This window comes from Microcebus murinus, chromosome 19, assembly GCF_040939455.1.
Source record: "Microcebus murinus isolate Inina chromosome 19, M.murinus_Inina_mat1.0, whole genome shotgun sequence".
NCBI classification, from domain to species: Eukaryota; Metazoa; Chordata; class Mammalia; order Primates; family Cheirogaleidae; genus Microcebus; species Microcebus murinus.
Window position 1 is genome coordinate 48493343 of NC_134122.1, and position 18087 is coordinate 48511429.

General features: G+C 41.0%; 1 protein-coding gene across 1 annotated transcript in view; it reads left to right on the top strand.

Annotated features, from left to right (window-relative positions):
* WDR64 (WD repeat domain 64) overlaps nt 1-18087 on the top strand; it is a 121033-nt gene that overhangs the window by 64976 nt on the left and 37970 nt on the right. Inside the window, exons 12-14 of the mRNA XM_012751342.3 lie at nt 432-580; nt 3095-3218; nt 6261-6436. Of these exons, the coding sequence (XP_012606796.2) occupies nt 432-580; nt 3095-3218; nt 6261-6436 (449 nt within the window). The remainder of the gene's footprint in view (nt 1-431; nt 581-3094; nt 3219-6260; nt 6437-18087) is intronic.

Here is an 18087-nt window from a genome sequence, read left to right on the forward strand (position 1 = left end):
GAATGCTTTATCAATTTGTTGGTTGAAAGGGGCTCTGTAACAATAAATTTCAATCACTAAATGTAAGCTTACCTTCAGCAAAAAGCTGTGCAGCATTGCCGTGCACCAGATGGAGAGGCATGCTGTAGGCACAACAAAGAACGGAAAAAGTGGACTATAAAAAACAGGAAAATGAGGGTCACTGGAAGGATATCAATGAAGTCCAAATGGCCTGCACTTGAAAAGTAATGAAGTCAAAAATGAACACTTTTCTCTGGCTGAATCACATTTACTTTTTCCAAAATGTTTTAGAATAAACGAATGTATTTTCAGGCATTGATATTTCTAATCTCACTGACTGGCTATTTCTAAACCCAACTGGTTGGGTAAAATCCTTTGTGATACAAAACTGCTAATATTGGCCATTTATAAGATGTTTACTTCTATTCTAGGGTCTAGTGTGATGGACATGTATCCATTAACCAGAATGGTACAAGATACAAAACAGATTCCTCATACGCATGAACGAGAAATCAATGTCATGCTTTACAACAAATATTTTCACCAAGTACTCACTATCTGCTCTGAATCCATAATTAAGGTAAGTATTAGCTCTTGAGGAAGGAAAAGGCAATGCAGATAGACTTTTCTCATCTTAAAGGTAAAGTGCTGAGTGATTAAGCAAAGGCAATAGCACATATGAAACTGTACATTAGAGAAACTTACAAGCTTTCATGAGTACATGAAAACCAAGTATTTTAAGCCAGCTCAGACTGCTTGCTGTCAAGCCACATGCTCAACTAAATAAACAAAGCTAGTTCTTACAATCAAAATAGGAATATATATATATATTTTTTGAAACAGAGTCTCACTATGTTTCCTGGGCTAGAGTGCTTAGAGTGCTGGGGCGTCAGCCTAGCTCACAGCAACCTCAAACTCCTGGGCTCAAGTGATCCTTCTGCCTCAGCCTCCTGAGTACCTGGGACTACAGGCATGCGCCACCATGCCCAGCTAATTTTTTCTATATATTTTTAGCTGTCCAAGCAATTTTTTCTTTCTATTTTTAGTAGAGATGGGGTCTCGCTCTTGCTCAGGCTGGTCTTGAACTCTGGAGCTCAAACGATCCACCAGCCTCGACCTCCCAGAGTGCTAGGATTATAGGAGTGAGCCACCGCGCCAGGCCAAAACAGGAATTTTAAAGGAAATATATCAAGAAGAGAGAACTACTCTGTATTTTGATGTTTTTTTAAACCTAGCTATGGGAAGAGAGTATATATATATATATGTATTTACTATTAATATAACCTCTACAGGCTCAGGATATGTACCAAGAGCCTTAAGTCTAGGATCTCATTTAATCTCCTAACAGTTCTCTGTGCATAGATAAAGAGTTTAATTGTAAACATGAGGAAATGAGGGCTCAGAGACATGAAGCAACACACCCCAGAGCATAAGCGGGAGGCTTGGATAGAAACCCAAGTTTGCCTGACATGAGGACCCATGCCCTTTGCACTGCATTCCTCTAGCCCTGCCGTTACTGGGTCCCTAGAAGCCAGTGTGCTTGGCTATGCTAACCGTGTCTGTCATTAGGACGACCGAAGTCATCCGGTAGTGATGGTTGGAGGTGTTTGCTGCAGGTGTTTATCCTTTTATTTCATGCATGCTCTCCAAAACGAGACATATGGACCAGTCGAAAGCATTCCTCTGGAGACCCTTCAAATTCCCTCTAAGTCTTTGACCTTCCGTGCTCATCTGCTACAGATTTTCTCAGGCCCAAATCTGAGTTTAGTTGATTATCACTTATTTCTGGTAATGCCTAAAGAGAGAGCAAGTAGAGGGAAACTAAAACTAAACTGTCCTGCTAAACTAAACTAAACTAAACTAAAACTAAACTAAACTAAAACTGTCCTGCTTTCATGCAATACTGACCTCTTAAAGGGAAAATGTGGTCCCTGTGTGGGACAGAAGAGGCGAAAGGAATACATCTAGGTGAGTTTCATACCTGATTGGTTGGAGAGGGATGGTACTTCAGGCCAGGAGGTGGATGACCCCTGAGAGCCATTCATGCAGTGACCCACATCCCTCCTTCTCCCTGCCATCAAAAGCCCGGGACGCACAGAGGTTAAGAGCATGGGCTCAAGCTTCAGATCGACTTCATCCAAATTCCAGCTCTAGCACTTCCCGGCCAGTGGCCTTCATCTTCTGGCCCCCTGACTATTTCCTCAGCTACATGTCCTTCCTGCCCCTCTCGCCCAGCTGCAACAGCTCTCTTTCAGTTCCCCGGAGGAAAGACGCACCTTCCCATCTCTGGGCCTTTGAGTATGCTGCCCCCACCCCCACCCCATCCACCCCATCTCGAGTGCATCCATTCTGTGTTGCCAGTTCAGCTCTCTTACTCACTGGCAGTCTAGTTTACATCTGAACATGGCAGATCACGAAGACGGAGAGATTCAGACCACAAGTCTGTAGGTCTAAAGCCTGTGCAGTATTTCCAAAGAGAAAAAATGAGTCTCGATATGTTTCTGGATTTTCTAGTGACACCCAGCCTGATTACACTGATGCCTCCTCTGAAGTCTCAGCCTCTCTCTCTCTCTCTCTCTCCCCCTGCCCCACTCCCCAGGCCCATGTCCTTAGTCAGAACACTCCTTGGAAAGGTCAGTGAGCTCTTTCCTCAGGGTTCTCTTAGTACCATGCTGTTAATCACAGAGCCTGTTCTGTGACCCCTGGCTACTTTGGATGAGTGTCAACAGAAAACAAATCCCGTTTGGCTTTTTTGTCTGCTGCACTTGTAATAGTTCCACGTCTATCTTGCAGCTAGACTGGCTTCAGTTGCCACTGACCACTTCCTCCACAGCGAGGGGCTGCCTGGAATAGAGTCACTGCCTGTTTCAGCCACCTACATTTGCAGCAGACACCGTCCAGGATGGCTCAGCAACCAGCAGACAGCACTTTACCTGTTAGACCTTTCTTTGCCCAAACTAACTTTCAGGAGAGAGTGTAGGGAAAGTTATTAGATGTGATGAGTACCAATTTTGAGGCTGTTTTGAATATGGTAAAATTCTGATAAGAATTGAAGGGCATATGGATTGATTGATATTTTTGTTCTTTCCTATAGGTATGGGAACTCGAGACTGGCCTCCAAATCTACCAGATTTTAGACCCTCATGGCTTGAATATTGAACTGACTTCTGCAGCTATCAATGAAAGTGGATTTCTTTTTGCCACAGGAGCATATAATGGTCAGACTAACAGCCAGAATATGGCCTCCCTGCTTTAGTGTCCGGAGAATTTGTGCTAGGGACATGTTAATTCTTTGGGGTAGAGGCAGAGCATGAATAAGGCTGGAATATAGAAGCCTGTCATAAAATTCCTGTGCCTGAGTGAACATTGCTAGACTTTCTTATCTAATGAGCATCAATGTCTTGATGTTGATATTAAAAATAATCAATAGCTTACATTGCATTTATATAGTTGCATTAGTGGTTTACAAAAGTCTTTCACATGTACCATCTCATGTAATCTTTGGTGGGGCTCATCTCTGTTGCACTAACTCATTCTATCCTTCTACTCTTGGCTGCCATCAGCTGAGAGATACACATCAGATTCAGTGCTTGCTAGCCATGGTTTTACTGACATATTTTTGAACCTGACAAAATACCCAGCCAGCTTTGTTATATAACCCCTAGAATTCTACACTGGACTTGTTTGTGTGTCCAGGTTCCTGGAGGGTGTGTGTCATGCCAAACCGAAGAGGATGTCAGGCCCAGGTTGTGTCACATCCTTTGATGTTCCCCATGTTGTGGAGCACTGCATGGAACTTCCAGAAGAAGATGCCCTGCCTTTCACCTCCCTTTGTTCTGAAGCCCCAGGAAAGAATTGCTTTATCTAGGTGATGTGAGCAACTGCCCACACTACTTAGGATATATATTTATTCATGGCATGTATACACTAAATAAGTGCTGGCTCATAAGCCAATGGATGAATGGAATGAGCATCCTGATGTGAAAGTCTGATTTTTAAAAGTGTGAGCAGATGACAACACCACATGCAATAAAATCACAAATGCCGAGTTGATGGGGTATGAATAAATGCAACTGCCCTTCATGTGGAACAGTTCTTAAGAAAATAGTCTTACCGTTCCATAAGCACACCCTGCATGCACACGAAAATTAGTCTTACTGGAAATTCTGAGCAATGTACACAATCATTATCAGGCATAAGCATTAAGCAATTCAATATATGACTGACGATAGTGTTATTTCCAGGTAGGCGAGCCACATTTTACTGTTAGTCTTAGAATCTAGAATTCTTTTAAATATTGACAGTTTGTCCTCCTGAGAGGTGCATATATTAAATTGACAAGGATCCAGGACACCCTAGAAAGTGGAATTCTCTGACTCCCAGGGCAGCTCTACCTATAAGAAACCTGTGTCCTCTCATTCTCACCCACATGCCACCTAGGAAGAGCTGGGAAGTACCTCTCCCTGACCTCTGCCCCTCAAAATTGGACTGCTAAAGTCCCAAGGCAGCAGGGGCCACGAGACTCTGGTCTGCATAACCCAGGAATGTATCAGAAATGAAAACTTTTTTTTAATTGTTTGTATGACTATTTTCCTATATACCACAGAGGCCTTGAGGGAAGGAACTATGATTACTCACTTTATATCCCTAGCTCCTACCACAGTGCTGGGTATACAGGGAGTATTTAATCAAGGATGTTGTTAGTGACTAACAACACACAAATGGCGGGGTCATGAGTATTGCTGATGGGGAGGACCTGGCACCAGGGAAGGAAAGGAGCACAGGAAAAATACTCTGTTCAGCAGGATTAGAACTGAGGGGTAATTAGTTTGCGGGGGGCTGGAGGGGGAAGGTTAAAGGTCAAGAGAAAAGGTGCTGTAAGGAGTGGTCCGCCGGATTCTAAACCTGAAGGTAGAATCCACTATAGAACCCTATGTGAGAAGATAATTCTCTACACCGAGCAATGACCTGGAAATAGGCATTCCACAACTACACCGATTATCATCCCTTGTGGCCCCTTCATCCAGGTCCCCTAAATGAATAAGATTAACAACAGATATACTAAGTATCTTAGTCCATTTGGGTATGACAGAATATGACAAAATGCCATAACTGGAAGTTTTTAAAGAACAGAAATTTATTTCTTACGGTTCTGGAGGCTGGGAAACCCAAGATCAAGGCGCCGGCAGATATTCGGTGTCGGGCGAGGGCCCACTTCCCTGTTTATAGACGGGGCCCTCTCACTGTGTCCTCACATGCTAGAAGGGGCAAGGCAGCTCTCTGGGGCCTGTTTTATAAGAGCATTAATCCCATGTATGAGGGCTGCACCCTTTGACCTAATCCTTTCCAAATGTCGTTGCACTGGGGATTGGGTTTCAAACAGAAAGTATGATTTCAAGTGCAAGAAAAAACTTGACACTGCTTTTTCATATCCCTGCCATGCAACCAACAAAACAACTTGATAGCTTCTTACCTTCTGGGGGTTCCCTCAAATCTTTTATTATCCAGTGAGAACTAAAGTCAGCACCTTAGGAAACGCGACAGATTATTGGAGTGATCTTTTACTGTTAATAATAATTGTGACGTGATATCTAATATTCCCATGTTGGGAAGGGAGTGTTTAGTACACTGGAAAACACTGGGGCAATAAAGACAGAAAAGATCCACTTATGAGAAAAAGCTCAGATAGAAGAGTCTGAGGGTAGATTTCAAGACATTACCCCTGTTTATTTATTTATATTTCTGTTTGTTTGTTTGGTGTTTTTTGAAAGGGTCTTGCTCTGCTTGCTGCCCCAGCTAGAGTGCAGGGGCATCATCTTAGCTCACTGCAGCCTCCAACTCCTGGGATCAAATGATTCTCCTGCCTCAGGCTCCAGAGTAGCGGGGACTATAGGCCTGTGCCACTACACCCAGCTAATTTTTTTAAATTTGTGTAGAGATGGGGTCTTGCTACTGCCCAGGCTGGTCTGGAACTCCTGGCCTCAAGTGATCCTCCTGCCTCGCCCTCCCAAAGTGCCGGGATTACAGGTGTGAACCACCTCGCCCGTTTATTTTTTATAGGCCTGTGATAAATCAAGGCATCCAGAAATATATTTCATGCGCAGCAAGCCTGGGAAGACTCACCCATCAGTCTTAGTAGGAAATAAATATAGGGTAAATTCTTGGCAGAAAGCTTTCAATTGGATGAATTTTCTCTGAGCTAAAAGCTAAGCTTTCTATAAATCATTTTTACCCACATGGTCTTTTCTCTGTGTGCTCAGGAACACTCAAAATTTGGGACTTTGGCAGTGGGCAGGAGATGAAAGTGCTGCCAGAAGGAAAGGACTGGAAGGAAGAAGAGCACTGGCTGCACCGCCTGATTTTCCTCAAATCCCAGGAGAAGCACCAGTACCTGGTCCTGGCCTTGGAGCGCAATGGAACCATCAAGATGATCCAGGTTTACGATCCCATCTTTATATTTGTACCGAAGGTGCCCTCCTTGGGAAAATCAAATGAGTCAGTGAATAATCCCCGTTTAACTCCTCTCTTGCCAGCCAGCTGGAGCTAGTGTTTATCCTCAATCTCCCTGGGATGCTCCTAAGTAACTCTGCCCAGTTTCAAGCAAAGGAGGAAAAAGAATAGCTGCCCAGTCACAGCATCCTGCCAATCAGGCTTTGCTGAAGGATTAGTCAGGGTCCTCTAAAGCTGGGACTGGAAAGGTCAAATTCCCTCACAGCTGCCACCTCCGACATTGTTTATACCCTGGCTTGGGAATAATTCGCTGGTGGATCCACTCCCCGGCAGGCTCTGTCCTTTATAAATCATAATGCATTCAGGGATGCTCAAGTCACTTTTTCAGTTTGTCATTAAAATTGCTTTGTTTATTTTAAGGTTAATGATGCAATCTGCTCAGGGCTGTTTCGGGAGGATTGAGGCAGGCTAATTTATTTTTCCTGTGAATCTATCACCACCCAGGAATGCTAATGCCTTTTTCAAATTTGAAATGAAGGCTAGACTAGATCATTTATTCTGGCTGTTGAGTGGTTCTCACCCTGTCACCTAGAACTCAAGGGCTCATTGCCTTCATTATTCCCCTTCTGACAGCTAAGAACAGAAAAACGTCTTGACTGGTATAGCAATCATGAAGTACTAGCTTGATTAAGATAACTGATGACCTTAAGGATAGAAGGAGGAGTGAAAAACTTCCCTGATGTAATAATATACTCCTTCTTTGCTGTCTGAGCAACCCAAAATGGCACCGTAGAAAGGCATTTCTTACCAATATACTCGAAAGCACAGCAATATGTTGATTTTCCTTCTTTAAGTTGGTGCAATTGGTAATCAGGAAGCCCCGTTGTCTCAAACACTCCTTTTTTATAGGCTACAAAAAGTAGCAGGGAACTATTAACATGTCAAAATGTTGAGGGGTTCTACTGTAGCATTTTTCACTTTGATTATTCTGAATCTCCACTCAGAATCTGTAGATTGAGCTTGGTAAGGGCTGAGAACCTTCTCTTATTCATATTTGTGTTCTTGTCCTGCCCAGAGTAGGTGCTCATTAAAGATGGAAAGAATGAGGAAATATAAGAAACCTCTTGTAAAATAGAGAATAGTAAATGTATGGGGAGGGGTATTTGGAAAGTTTCACTAATGTTGGAGGGGGCAGCTTTACAATATGGATAATGTTGAAAGCATACTTACTGATTTATTATTAATGTATGATTATTATTTACCTATTATTTATTATTAGTGTTGCCTATTCAAAAATATGGTTTGATTTACATACTTATATTCTAGAATGCTTTCATTCATTCATTTGTTCAGTGACCATTTAACAAATGTTTGCCATGTACCAGAAAGATATCTTTCCTTTCACCATGGAATTTACAATTTGATAAGAAGGACTGACACTGATCCACCCACTACAAGTGTTATAAGTGTTTGCACAAAGTGCTACAGAAGCTTATGTTGGGGTGGTTCTCAGCCTAACTTGGGAACCAAAAGAGATTCCTCTTTCCACTGATTTCCAATTAAATTGAACACAATTCAAGAAATATTTTGTGCACTCCCACTTATGCTAGGAATTATTTCAAACCTCAGGATTCTGAGGAAAATAAAGTATTGATGTGGTAGGTTACTCAGACCCCCCCCCCCGCGCCCCCACCCCGCTGAAAACAACTAAAAGTTCTGATAAAATATGTTTTAAATCTCCTAACTAGCATGAAAGAGCTGACAATATAGTAAGTAAATAGCAGACCAAAATTTAAATGAAAGTGGAGACTGAGAGAAGTAAATGAAGAATCAAAACACCACTGCTACTTTTGCCCCCAGGACATTTCCCAAAGCAAACTGAGGTTCCAAGACATGGCAGATTAGGAGAGGCCAAAGATTTCAAAGTCTAAGGCCTACCTAAGACAAGGAGTTAAATACCATGGACACAATATGCTGGTTCCCAAAAGTTATACTATCTGTCCTGACACTGAACCAAGCAGGATAAAAGGGAAGAGAAGTAGTAGGAAAAAAGACCTGGGAAAATCTTGTCCCTGAGAAACTGTGGTCCCATATGGAATCTCATATGCATTTGCAAACCAGAATATCAATGCATAGGTGGGTGGTCAAGGAAATCTCATTTAAGATGGTTCAAAACTGGTAGTTCCACCAGGCATCTGGCAGAAACAAAAACACATCCATTCTGGAGGAAGGTACCTTTTTCATCTCAGTCCAGCCACAGGCAAAATAATCAAGCACATGAGGAAGCAAGACAACAAGATTTGGGCACAGGGATATATGTAAGAGAGAAACAGAACAAAAACAAGTCCACATTTGACAGAAGTGGCACAGCAGATTCATGTGACAAGAATAGGCTCTTCAATAAATGGTTTTGGAGCTACTAGAAAAACATATGGAAAAAAATACCCTAAATTTTGGTCTCCCATCTAAGACTATCTATTCCTTGACTTAAAGCTACTAATTGAAAGGCAGAACAATACAATTTTTTAGCAATTAAAATAGAAGATGGTCTTCATGACCTCAGTATAAATAAATGTCTTAAATAAGACTTAAAGATCACTAATTATAAAGGAAAAGATGAATGTATTTGACTACATTAAACCAAAATTAGTATCCAACTAGATTAATATACAAAATACTTAGATAAGAAATAAGATAAACAGTTCAATAGAAAAATGGGGGGAAAAAGTAGGCTTCATAAAACAGAAAATCTAAATGGTCAGTAAACATATAAAAAGCTGCTAAATATCATTAGTAATCAGGGGAATTCAAATTAGAATTACAATAAATAACATACACCCAATAGTTTGGCTGTAATATGCTGAAATAAAAAAATATATAAAAAAAAAAAATAAATAAATAAGTCTGATAATACCAAGTTTTAGCCGGGCTGTGGAACAATAGTAGTGCTCATCTACTGCTAATGTTGCTGTAAATTGGCCCCCACCCTTGGAAAACATTTTGGCATTGTTGAGTTACAGGATCTTCTATTGAGAAGTCTGTATATGTCACTTCTGTGACAATGTTGCCAGTGATAAATTCAATGCTGTTCTGATTCTTTTTCCTTCATAAGTAACTTACTACTTCTCTCCGAAAACTTACAAGATGTCATTTCTGTCCTTGAAGTCTAAAGACTGTGCCTATTTTTTTCTCAATTCCATAGGACAGTTTTCAATCTGCAATCTTAAGTATTTCTTCCAGCTCTGGGAATTTTTATATTATTATTTGTTTATCAAATGTCTCTCTGGTATCTGTTCTTTTTCCCTAATCCAGGAGCTCATACTATTTGCATATTAGGTCTCTGAAATCTATCCTCCAAATCTCTTATCTTTCCATTTATCACATTTCATTATTTAGGAAATATTGCTGATACATTATGAGCTGAGAAAGAGTCTCCAAAAGTTTTATGTACTTTTTTAATGTGCTCACACAATTCTTAATGGCTTAAGTGTAATAACTCTCTTTCACTTATATTCTTCTTGATTTTATTTTGTGAAGTCTTAGGAAAATGCTTGTGCAACTTCCTGGTCTGGGCACAAATTATCACTGTACTAAATTTTGGGGGCATACTCTTCAAGCCAATGTAATAACAGGGCAGATTACAAATTGGCCTATTAATACAATTTCATAGATCACAAGAGAAGAAAATAAATTTTTCATAATCTCAATTTTAAGAGGATTCTGTCTACATAAAACTTGGTAAATTTGAGGTAAGTTTGCCCCCAAATTCTTGTTGACAAAACCATAAGTTGGTGGGAGATTATTGTTCTAACATTATGAACAAAGCGGTGTGGGAGTTCAGAAAGAAGATGATTAATTGACCCAAAATAGTTCAAATTCTAAAGATCAATTTGTTTCTCTTTATTTTTCCTTCCATTTATCCACATTACTTTATCATTCCACTCAGATAGCCCCTGTTGTGTGTTCCTTAAATAAAAAGATCTTTCTGGCCGGGCGCGGTGGCTCACGCCTGTAATCCTAGCTCTCTGGGAGGCCGAGGCGGGCGGATTGCTCGAGGTCAGGAGTTCGAAACCAGCCTTAGCAAGAGCGAGACCCCGTCTCTACTATAAATAGAAAGAAATTAATTGGCCAACTACTATATATATAGAAAAAATTAGCCGGGCATGGTGGCGCATGCCTGTAGTCCCAGCCACTTGGGAGGCTGAGGCAGAAGGATTGCTTGAGCCCAGGAGTTTGAGGTTGCTGTGAGCTAGGCTGACGCCACGGCACTCATTCTAGCCTAGGCAACAAAGCGAGACTCTGTCTCCAAAAAAAAAAAAAAAAAAAAAAAGATCTTTCTTTTTTTTTTTTTTTTTTTTGAGACAGAGTCTCACTTTGTTGCCCAGGCTAGAGTGAGTGCCGTGGCGTCAGCCTAGCTCACAGCAACCTCAAACTCCTGGGCTCGAGTGATCCTTCTGCCTCAGCCTCCCGGGTAGCTGGGACTACAGGCATGCGCCACCATGCCCGGCTAATTTTTTATATATATATCAGTTGGCCAATTAATTTCTTTCTATTTATAGTAGAGACGGGGTCTCGCTCTTGCTCAGGCTGGTTTTGAACTCCTGACCTTGAGCAATCCGCCCGCCTCGGCCTCCCAAGAGCTAGAATTACAGGCGTGAGCCACAGCGCCCGGCCAAAAGATCTTTCTTAATGAAACAATTAACATAATACATGCTCTCAGTATTGTGTGAACTATTTTCCTTGATCGATGATTCCTTAAGGACTATCTGCCAATATAAATCTAAGATAAAAGGTTTCACTAATTAGGGATGAAATATACAAAACAAAAGTAATTTTTCACAAAGTTAATTTTACTTTTAAAATTTTAAGAATGTATCTTCCCTACTGTTTTGTATTAATTATAGCCTTTCTTTTCATAAAATGGGGATAGCAAGAGTTTCCCATTGCCCTCTCTTTTGTAAAAATTAAATAGTGGTAAAATTAAATGTTATACTTGGTAAAAATTAAATGTTAATAAGTCAGTGAAATTAAATGTTAATAACTCTAAGTCAATCTTCAAATATTGTTTTTTAAATGTTACTGCTCCATAAATTCAGAAAAGTCTGAGAGGCACTGTCCTAAGTGGTTCAGTTGAAACCAGTTAAACCTACTAAAACCACAACAGCCAACTCACACCATCAAGGGAGCACATGAATCTAACCTATTACACAATGTATCAATATCTGGTCACTCTTCCGATGTTGTTGAGATTCATCCTACTATCACAGTGGCACACACTCTAACCAAAGAATTCACCAATAGGCAGGAGTACTATTGGCTCATATTTTAAATTAACATAGATATGAGAAAATAGAGGCCTCAGGGCTATACCTAGAATCATAAAGCTTTAAAAAATGGAAGTAGTTTTATCCATCAACTAGCTAAAGTCCTCATTTTACAAATAAAAAAATAAGGCCAAAGAAGATATGTATCTTGCCTAAGGTTCCACTAGAACTAAGACTAGAAACTTGATGGCTTCCCTCCTAGAATATATACTCCACTTTTCCACAGCTACTTTTCAACCTAGAAAGATCCTACTCTGAGAGAAAAAAAACCAACTTAAATAATTTGGCTTTTATTCCCATATAAAAATTCAAAAATCAAAAACTAATGGCATCTCACCAATAATAAACACTTAGAAAAATAAACAAAGTACAGGCAGAATAAATGATCACATTACAATAGCAAACAAAAATGTAAGGTAGCTAAAAATAAATTTATCAAAAAATATGCAAGAGTTTTGTGTAAAAAAAAAAACAAAAAACTTGGAGGAAATTAAACAAAAACCCCAATGGAATAAATTGAGAAGTAGACCATATTCACAAATGGGATATCACAAAGGTGTCATTACTACATTAAAATTTAAAATAAAAGCTCATCTTTAAAAACAAAAGGAAAAGACAAGTCACAGACTGTGGAAAGGTTATTGCAACCGAGGTAACTAAGGAAGGGTTAGTAACCAGAATATCTAAAGAAATTCTAAAAATTCAGAAGAATAACAGCCTAATCAAAAAATGGACAAAGCGGGGGTGGGGGGGGAATGAAGATGGCAGACAAGAAACACCGCCAGACACAGTGTCTCTGCAGAAAAGACAGATTCTAGCAGAAATTAGAAGAAAGAAGCAAGAAGACAAGCATACAGCAGACGAGGGTCGGAAGGAGGGGTACCTGAAACCATGGGAGACTCCACAGGAGGAGGTTGCGGAGGAGAATTGGAAGCTGAGACCGCCAGAGGAGCCCAGAGCCCAGTGGGAAGGGTAGGCCAAGTTTCCCCTCCCTTGAATCTCGGACTGCTGGTGGGCTCCCCAGTGGGTGGAGAGACCTGCGTATACCAGCCCAGAGACAGCCGCCACCAGTGAATGGTAAGCCTGTAGTGGACGCGGCACCAGGCCCCCAAATCCCTTGGGGCACCTCCCTGTGCACAGACCCGAGCCACGCGTAAGGCACCATATTGCCTCATTCTCCCCTCCACCGACCCTACCCATGGCTGCCCAGAGAGACAATATATACACCAGCCGAGGGCACCTCCAGGGAACGTGACCTTCCCTTTTGGGGCTCTACAGCTGACTAAGGGAAACTCAGACGGTGAGCTCCCTACCTGCCAGCCCTCCAAGGTGCTGTTGGCATGGTGATCCCAGGAAAACGGGGCAGACCCTGAGGCTGAGAGACATAGACCCAGCTTGGACTCCTTGTGGGTGAATTGGGACCGGAACTCCTCTCCCTGGTGGGGATACAGTTTGAACTCTGGGGCCCAGAGGTCAGACCTGCAGACCAGATCCGGTGCACCCAGGTCTCACATTGCCCGGGGCACAGAAGGGATATATGTGAACAGCCTACTGAGGTGTGTGTGCCTTCAGAGGCAGATCAGCATCCTAGAGGGCAACCCTCCTCCCAAAGGGAGGCCCTGTGCCCAGCCCAGGTGGCGTTCCTGCACAGGGAACCTCCCCGCCTGCATCACAGTCTGGGGAGGCTTGGTGGCGTGAGGTCTGGCCTGCTTGCAGAGGCCCAGGAGAAGCCACCGAGTTGGGGACTATGGAAAGAAAGGATGCCCGCTTCAGACTGCGGGTCTCAGACAGCCCCACCCCCACACGCAGACTTTCTGGCTGAGCCTGGCCATTCCAGCCCTGCCCTGACAGCTTTTTGTGGAAGCAGAGAACGGAACTTTGACCCCTGCTAACCGCATTGGTGGTGCCTGAGGGCAGGCTGACCCAACCCAGCTCCGTCCAGACTCTCTCCTAGACCAGCTCTCACTGAGGGGGAGAAAAGGACACACCTGGAGGTCCCAGGGTCCCACCCACCACCTGAGGCACTAGAGTTCTCTCTACAGGAACAAGAGCTGATAACAGGACACAAAAACAACTGTTCCTCCAAGCAAGCACCACTTACTGACAGGGAGGACATCCTGCAAACCCTTTTCACAGCACCTACTGACTCATTATACAGGGAGTGGTTGAATCTCACCCACAGATACCACCTACCAGCTCAGAAACTAAACAAGGCGTGTGAACACCCAAACTAAAACCTAAAGGAAAAAAACAACAACTGATCGACATGGGAAGAAATCAGCGAAGGAACTCTGGAAATATGAAGAACCAAACAGAAACCCCCCCCCCTCACCAAAGAGGAGCCCCAGCCCCCTAGAAACAGACACCAACCAAAATCAGGCAACCAAAATGACAGAAAAAGAATTTCGAATGTGGATCATAAGAAAATTCAACAACCTCGAAGAACAACTCCATAACCAACACAAAGAAATCACAAAAAGACTCCAGGACCCGGAACAAAAGTTGACTAAAGAAATTGACACAATGAAGAAAAGTTTAACTGAACTACTGGAAATGAAGAATTAATTCAGGGAACTACAAAATACAGTGGAAAGTCTCAAGAACAGGGTAGATCAAACGGAAGAAAGAATCTCAGAGATTGAAGATAACACCCTCCAACTAAATAAAACCATCACAGAGATAGAGCAGAGAAACAACAGAAAAGAGCAAAGCCTACAAGAGATGTGGGATTATGTGAAGAAACCTAATGTGAGGGTCATAGGGTTACCAGAAGGAGAGGAAGACAACACTCAAGGGTTGGACAAGCTATTTGAAGATATAATGGAGGAAAATTTCCCAGGCTTTGCTAAAAATCTTGATATACAAGTTCAAGAAGCTCAGAGGACCCCTGGGAGATTCAATGCAAACAGGAACACGTGACGGCATGCAGTCATCAAACTGACCAAAATATCAACTAAAGAGGCCCTTCTAAGAGCTGTAAGACGAAACAAGCAAGTAACATACAAGGGAAAGCCAATTCGAATAACACCAGACTTCTCTACTGAGACTTTACAAGCAAGGAGAGACTGGGGCCCCATTCTCACTCTTCTGAAACAAAACAATGCCCACCCTAGAATCTTTTTCCCTGCAAAACTAAGCTTCTTATATGAAGGAGAAATAAATACATACTCAGATAAGCAAAGTCTCAGAGAATTCACCAAGACAAGACCAGCCCTACAAGAAGTACTCAAAACAGTGTTACACATGGAACACCATAATAAAAACTCATGAATATAAAAACAACCAAACCCCAAAGATTAAAGGCCAGATATTACGATGGCTCAAGAGAGAAATCAAAGCAACAACATCCAACCAAACAAAATGAACAGTAATCTACCTTACCTATCAGTTCTCTCAATAAACGTGAATGGCTTAAACTCTCCACTCAAGAAACACAGGCTGGCTGAATGGATAAGAAAATACAGGCCAAGTATATGCTGTCTTCAGGAAACACATCTAACCTGCAAGGATGCATATAGACTAAAAGTAAAAGGGTGGAGATCAGTATTCCAAACAAGTGGAAGCCAAAAGAAGGCTGGCGTGGCAGTTCTAATTTCAGACAATTTAGTTTTTAAACCAACAAAACTAGTGAAAGACAAAGAGGGTCATTATATAATGGTGACGGACAAAGTTCAACAAGAAGAGATAACAATTTTAAATATATATGCACCCAACTTAGGTGCACCCAGATTCATAACGCAAACCTTACTGGATCTAAGCAAATGGATTAATAGCAACTCCATAATCACCGGAGATTTCAACACCCCACTGATGGCACAAGACAGATCCTCCAAACAGAAAATTAATAAAGAAATAATGGACTTAAACAAAACTCTAGAACAATTGGGTCTGACTGATATTTACAGGACATTCCACCCCAAATCCACTGAATATACATTCTCTTCATCAGCTCATGGGACATTCTCTAAGATTCACCATATCCTAGGACACAAAGTAAACCTCAAGAAATTTAAAAAAATAGAAATCATACCATGTATCTTCTCAGATCACAGTGGAATAAAAGTAGAAATCAACCCTAACAGAAACTCACATTTCTACACAAAAACGTGGAAATTAAACAACCTCCTACTAAATGATTACTTCATAAATGAAGAAATCAAGATGGAAATTAAAAAATTCTATGAACAAAATGACAATGGAGAGACAAGTTATCAAATCCTCTGGGACACAGCTAAAGTAGTTCTGAGAGGAAAGTTTATCTCCATAAATGCCTATAACCAAAAGTCAAAAAGATCACAAATAGATAATTTAATGAAACGACTCAAAGAGCTGGAAAAAGAAGAACAGACCAACCCCAAACCCAGCAGAAGAACTGAAATCAACAAGATTAAATCAGAACTCAATGAAATCGAAAACAGGGAAGCTATTCAGGAGATTAATAAAACTAAAAGTTGGTTCTTTGAAAAAATAAACAAAATTGACACACCATTGGCTAAGCTAACGAAAAGCAGAAAAGAGAAATCTCTAATAAGCTCCATCAGGAACAAAAAAGGAGATATCACAACTGATCCCAAAGAGATACAAGATATAATTTATGAATACTACAAAAATCTCTATGCACACAAACTGAAAAATGTGGAGGAAATGGACAAATTTCTAGAAACACACAGCCTCCCTAGGCTCAACCAGGAAGAAATAGATTTCCTGAACAGACCAATCTCAAGAGCTGAAATAGAAACAGCAATTAAAAATCTCCCGAAAAAGAAAAGTCCCGGTCCAGATGGTTTCACACCCGAATTTTACCACACTTACAAAGAAGTAGTAGTACCTATCATACAGAAACTATTCCACAACATTGAGAAGAATGGAAACCTCCCTGACACCTTCTATGAAGCGAATATTCCTCTTATACCAAAACCAGGAAAGGATGCAACAAAAAAAGAAAACTACAGACCAATATCCCTAATGAATATAGAGGCAAAAATTTTCAACAAAATCTTAGCTAACCGAATCCAGGCGCTTATCAAAAAAATAATCCATCCTACGACCAAGTGGGCTTCATCCCAGGGATGCAGGGATGGTTCAACATACGTAAATCTATAAATGCAATTCACCATATAAACAGAAGCAAAAACAAAGACCACATGATTCTTTCAATAGATGCAGAAAAAGCTTTTGACAAAATTCAACACCCTTTCATGATACGAACACTTAAGAAAATAGGCATAGAAGGGACATACCTAAAAATGATACAAGCCATATATGACAGACCCATAGCCAACATCATACTGAATGGGGAAAAATTGAAAGAATTCCCACTTAGAACTGGAACTAGACAAGGCTGCCCACTATCTCCACTTCTGTTCAATATAGTGGTGGAAGTCCTAGCTACAGCAATCAGACAGGAAAGTGGAATTAAAGGTATCCAAATAGGGGCAGAAGAGATCAAACTTTCACTGTTTGCTGATGATATGATATTATATTTAGAAAACCCCAAAGATTCAACCAAGAAACTCCTGGAACTGATCAATGAATTTAGTAAAGTCTCAGGATACAAAATCAATACACAGAAATTAGAGGCATTCATATACGCCAACAACAATCAAATTGAGAACCAAATCAAAGACTCAATTCCCTTTACAATAGCAACAAAGAAATTAAAGTACCTAGGAATATACTTAACCAAGGAGGTAAAAGACCTCTATAAGGAGAACTATGAAACACTGAGGAAGGAAATAGCAGAGGATGTAAACAGATGGAAATCCATACCATGCTAGTGGATCGGCAGACTCAACATCATTAAAATGTCTATACTACCCAAACTGATCTACAGATTCATGCAATACCTATTAAAATCCCATCGGCATTCTTCACAGATATAGAAAAAATAATTTTACGCATCATATGGAACCAAAGAAGACCCCAAATATCAAAAGCAATTCTAGGCAATGAAAACAAAATGGGAGATATTAATATGCGAGATATCAAACTATACTACAAAGCTGTAGTAATTAAATCAATATGGTATTGGCACAAAAATAGGAATATTGACCAGTGGAACAGATCTGAGAATCCTGATATAAAACCATTCTCATATAGCCATCTAATCTTTGACAAAGCAGACAAAAACATACGCTGGGGAAAAGAACCCCTTTTCGATAAATGGTGCTGGGAAGACTGGATAGCCATCTGTAGAAGGCTAAAGCAGGACCCACACCTTTCACCTCTCACAAAAACCAACTCACACTGGATAACAGACTTAAACCTAAGGTATGAAACTATTAGAATTCTAGAGGAAAAAGTTGGAAACACT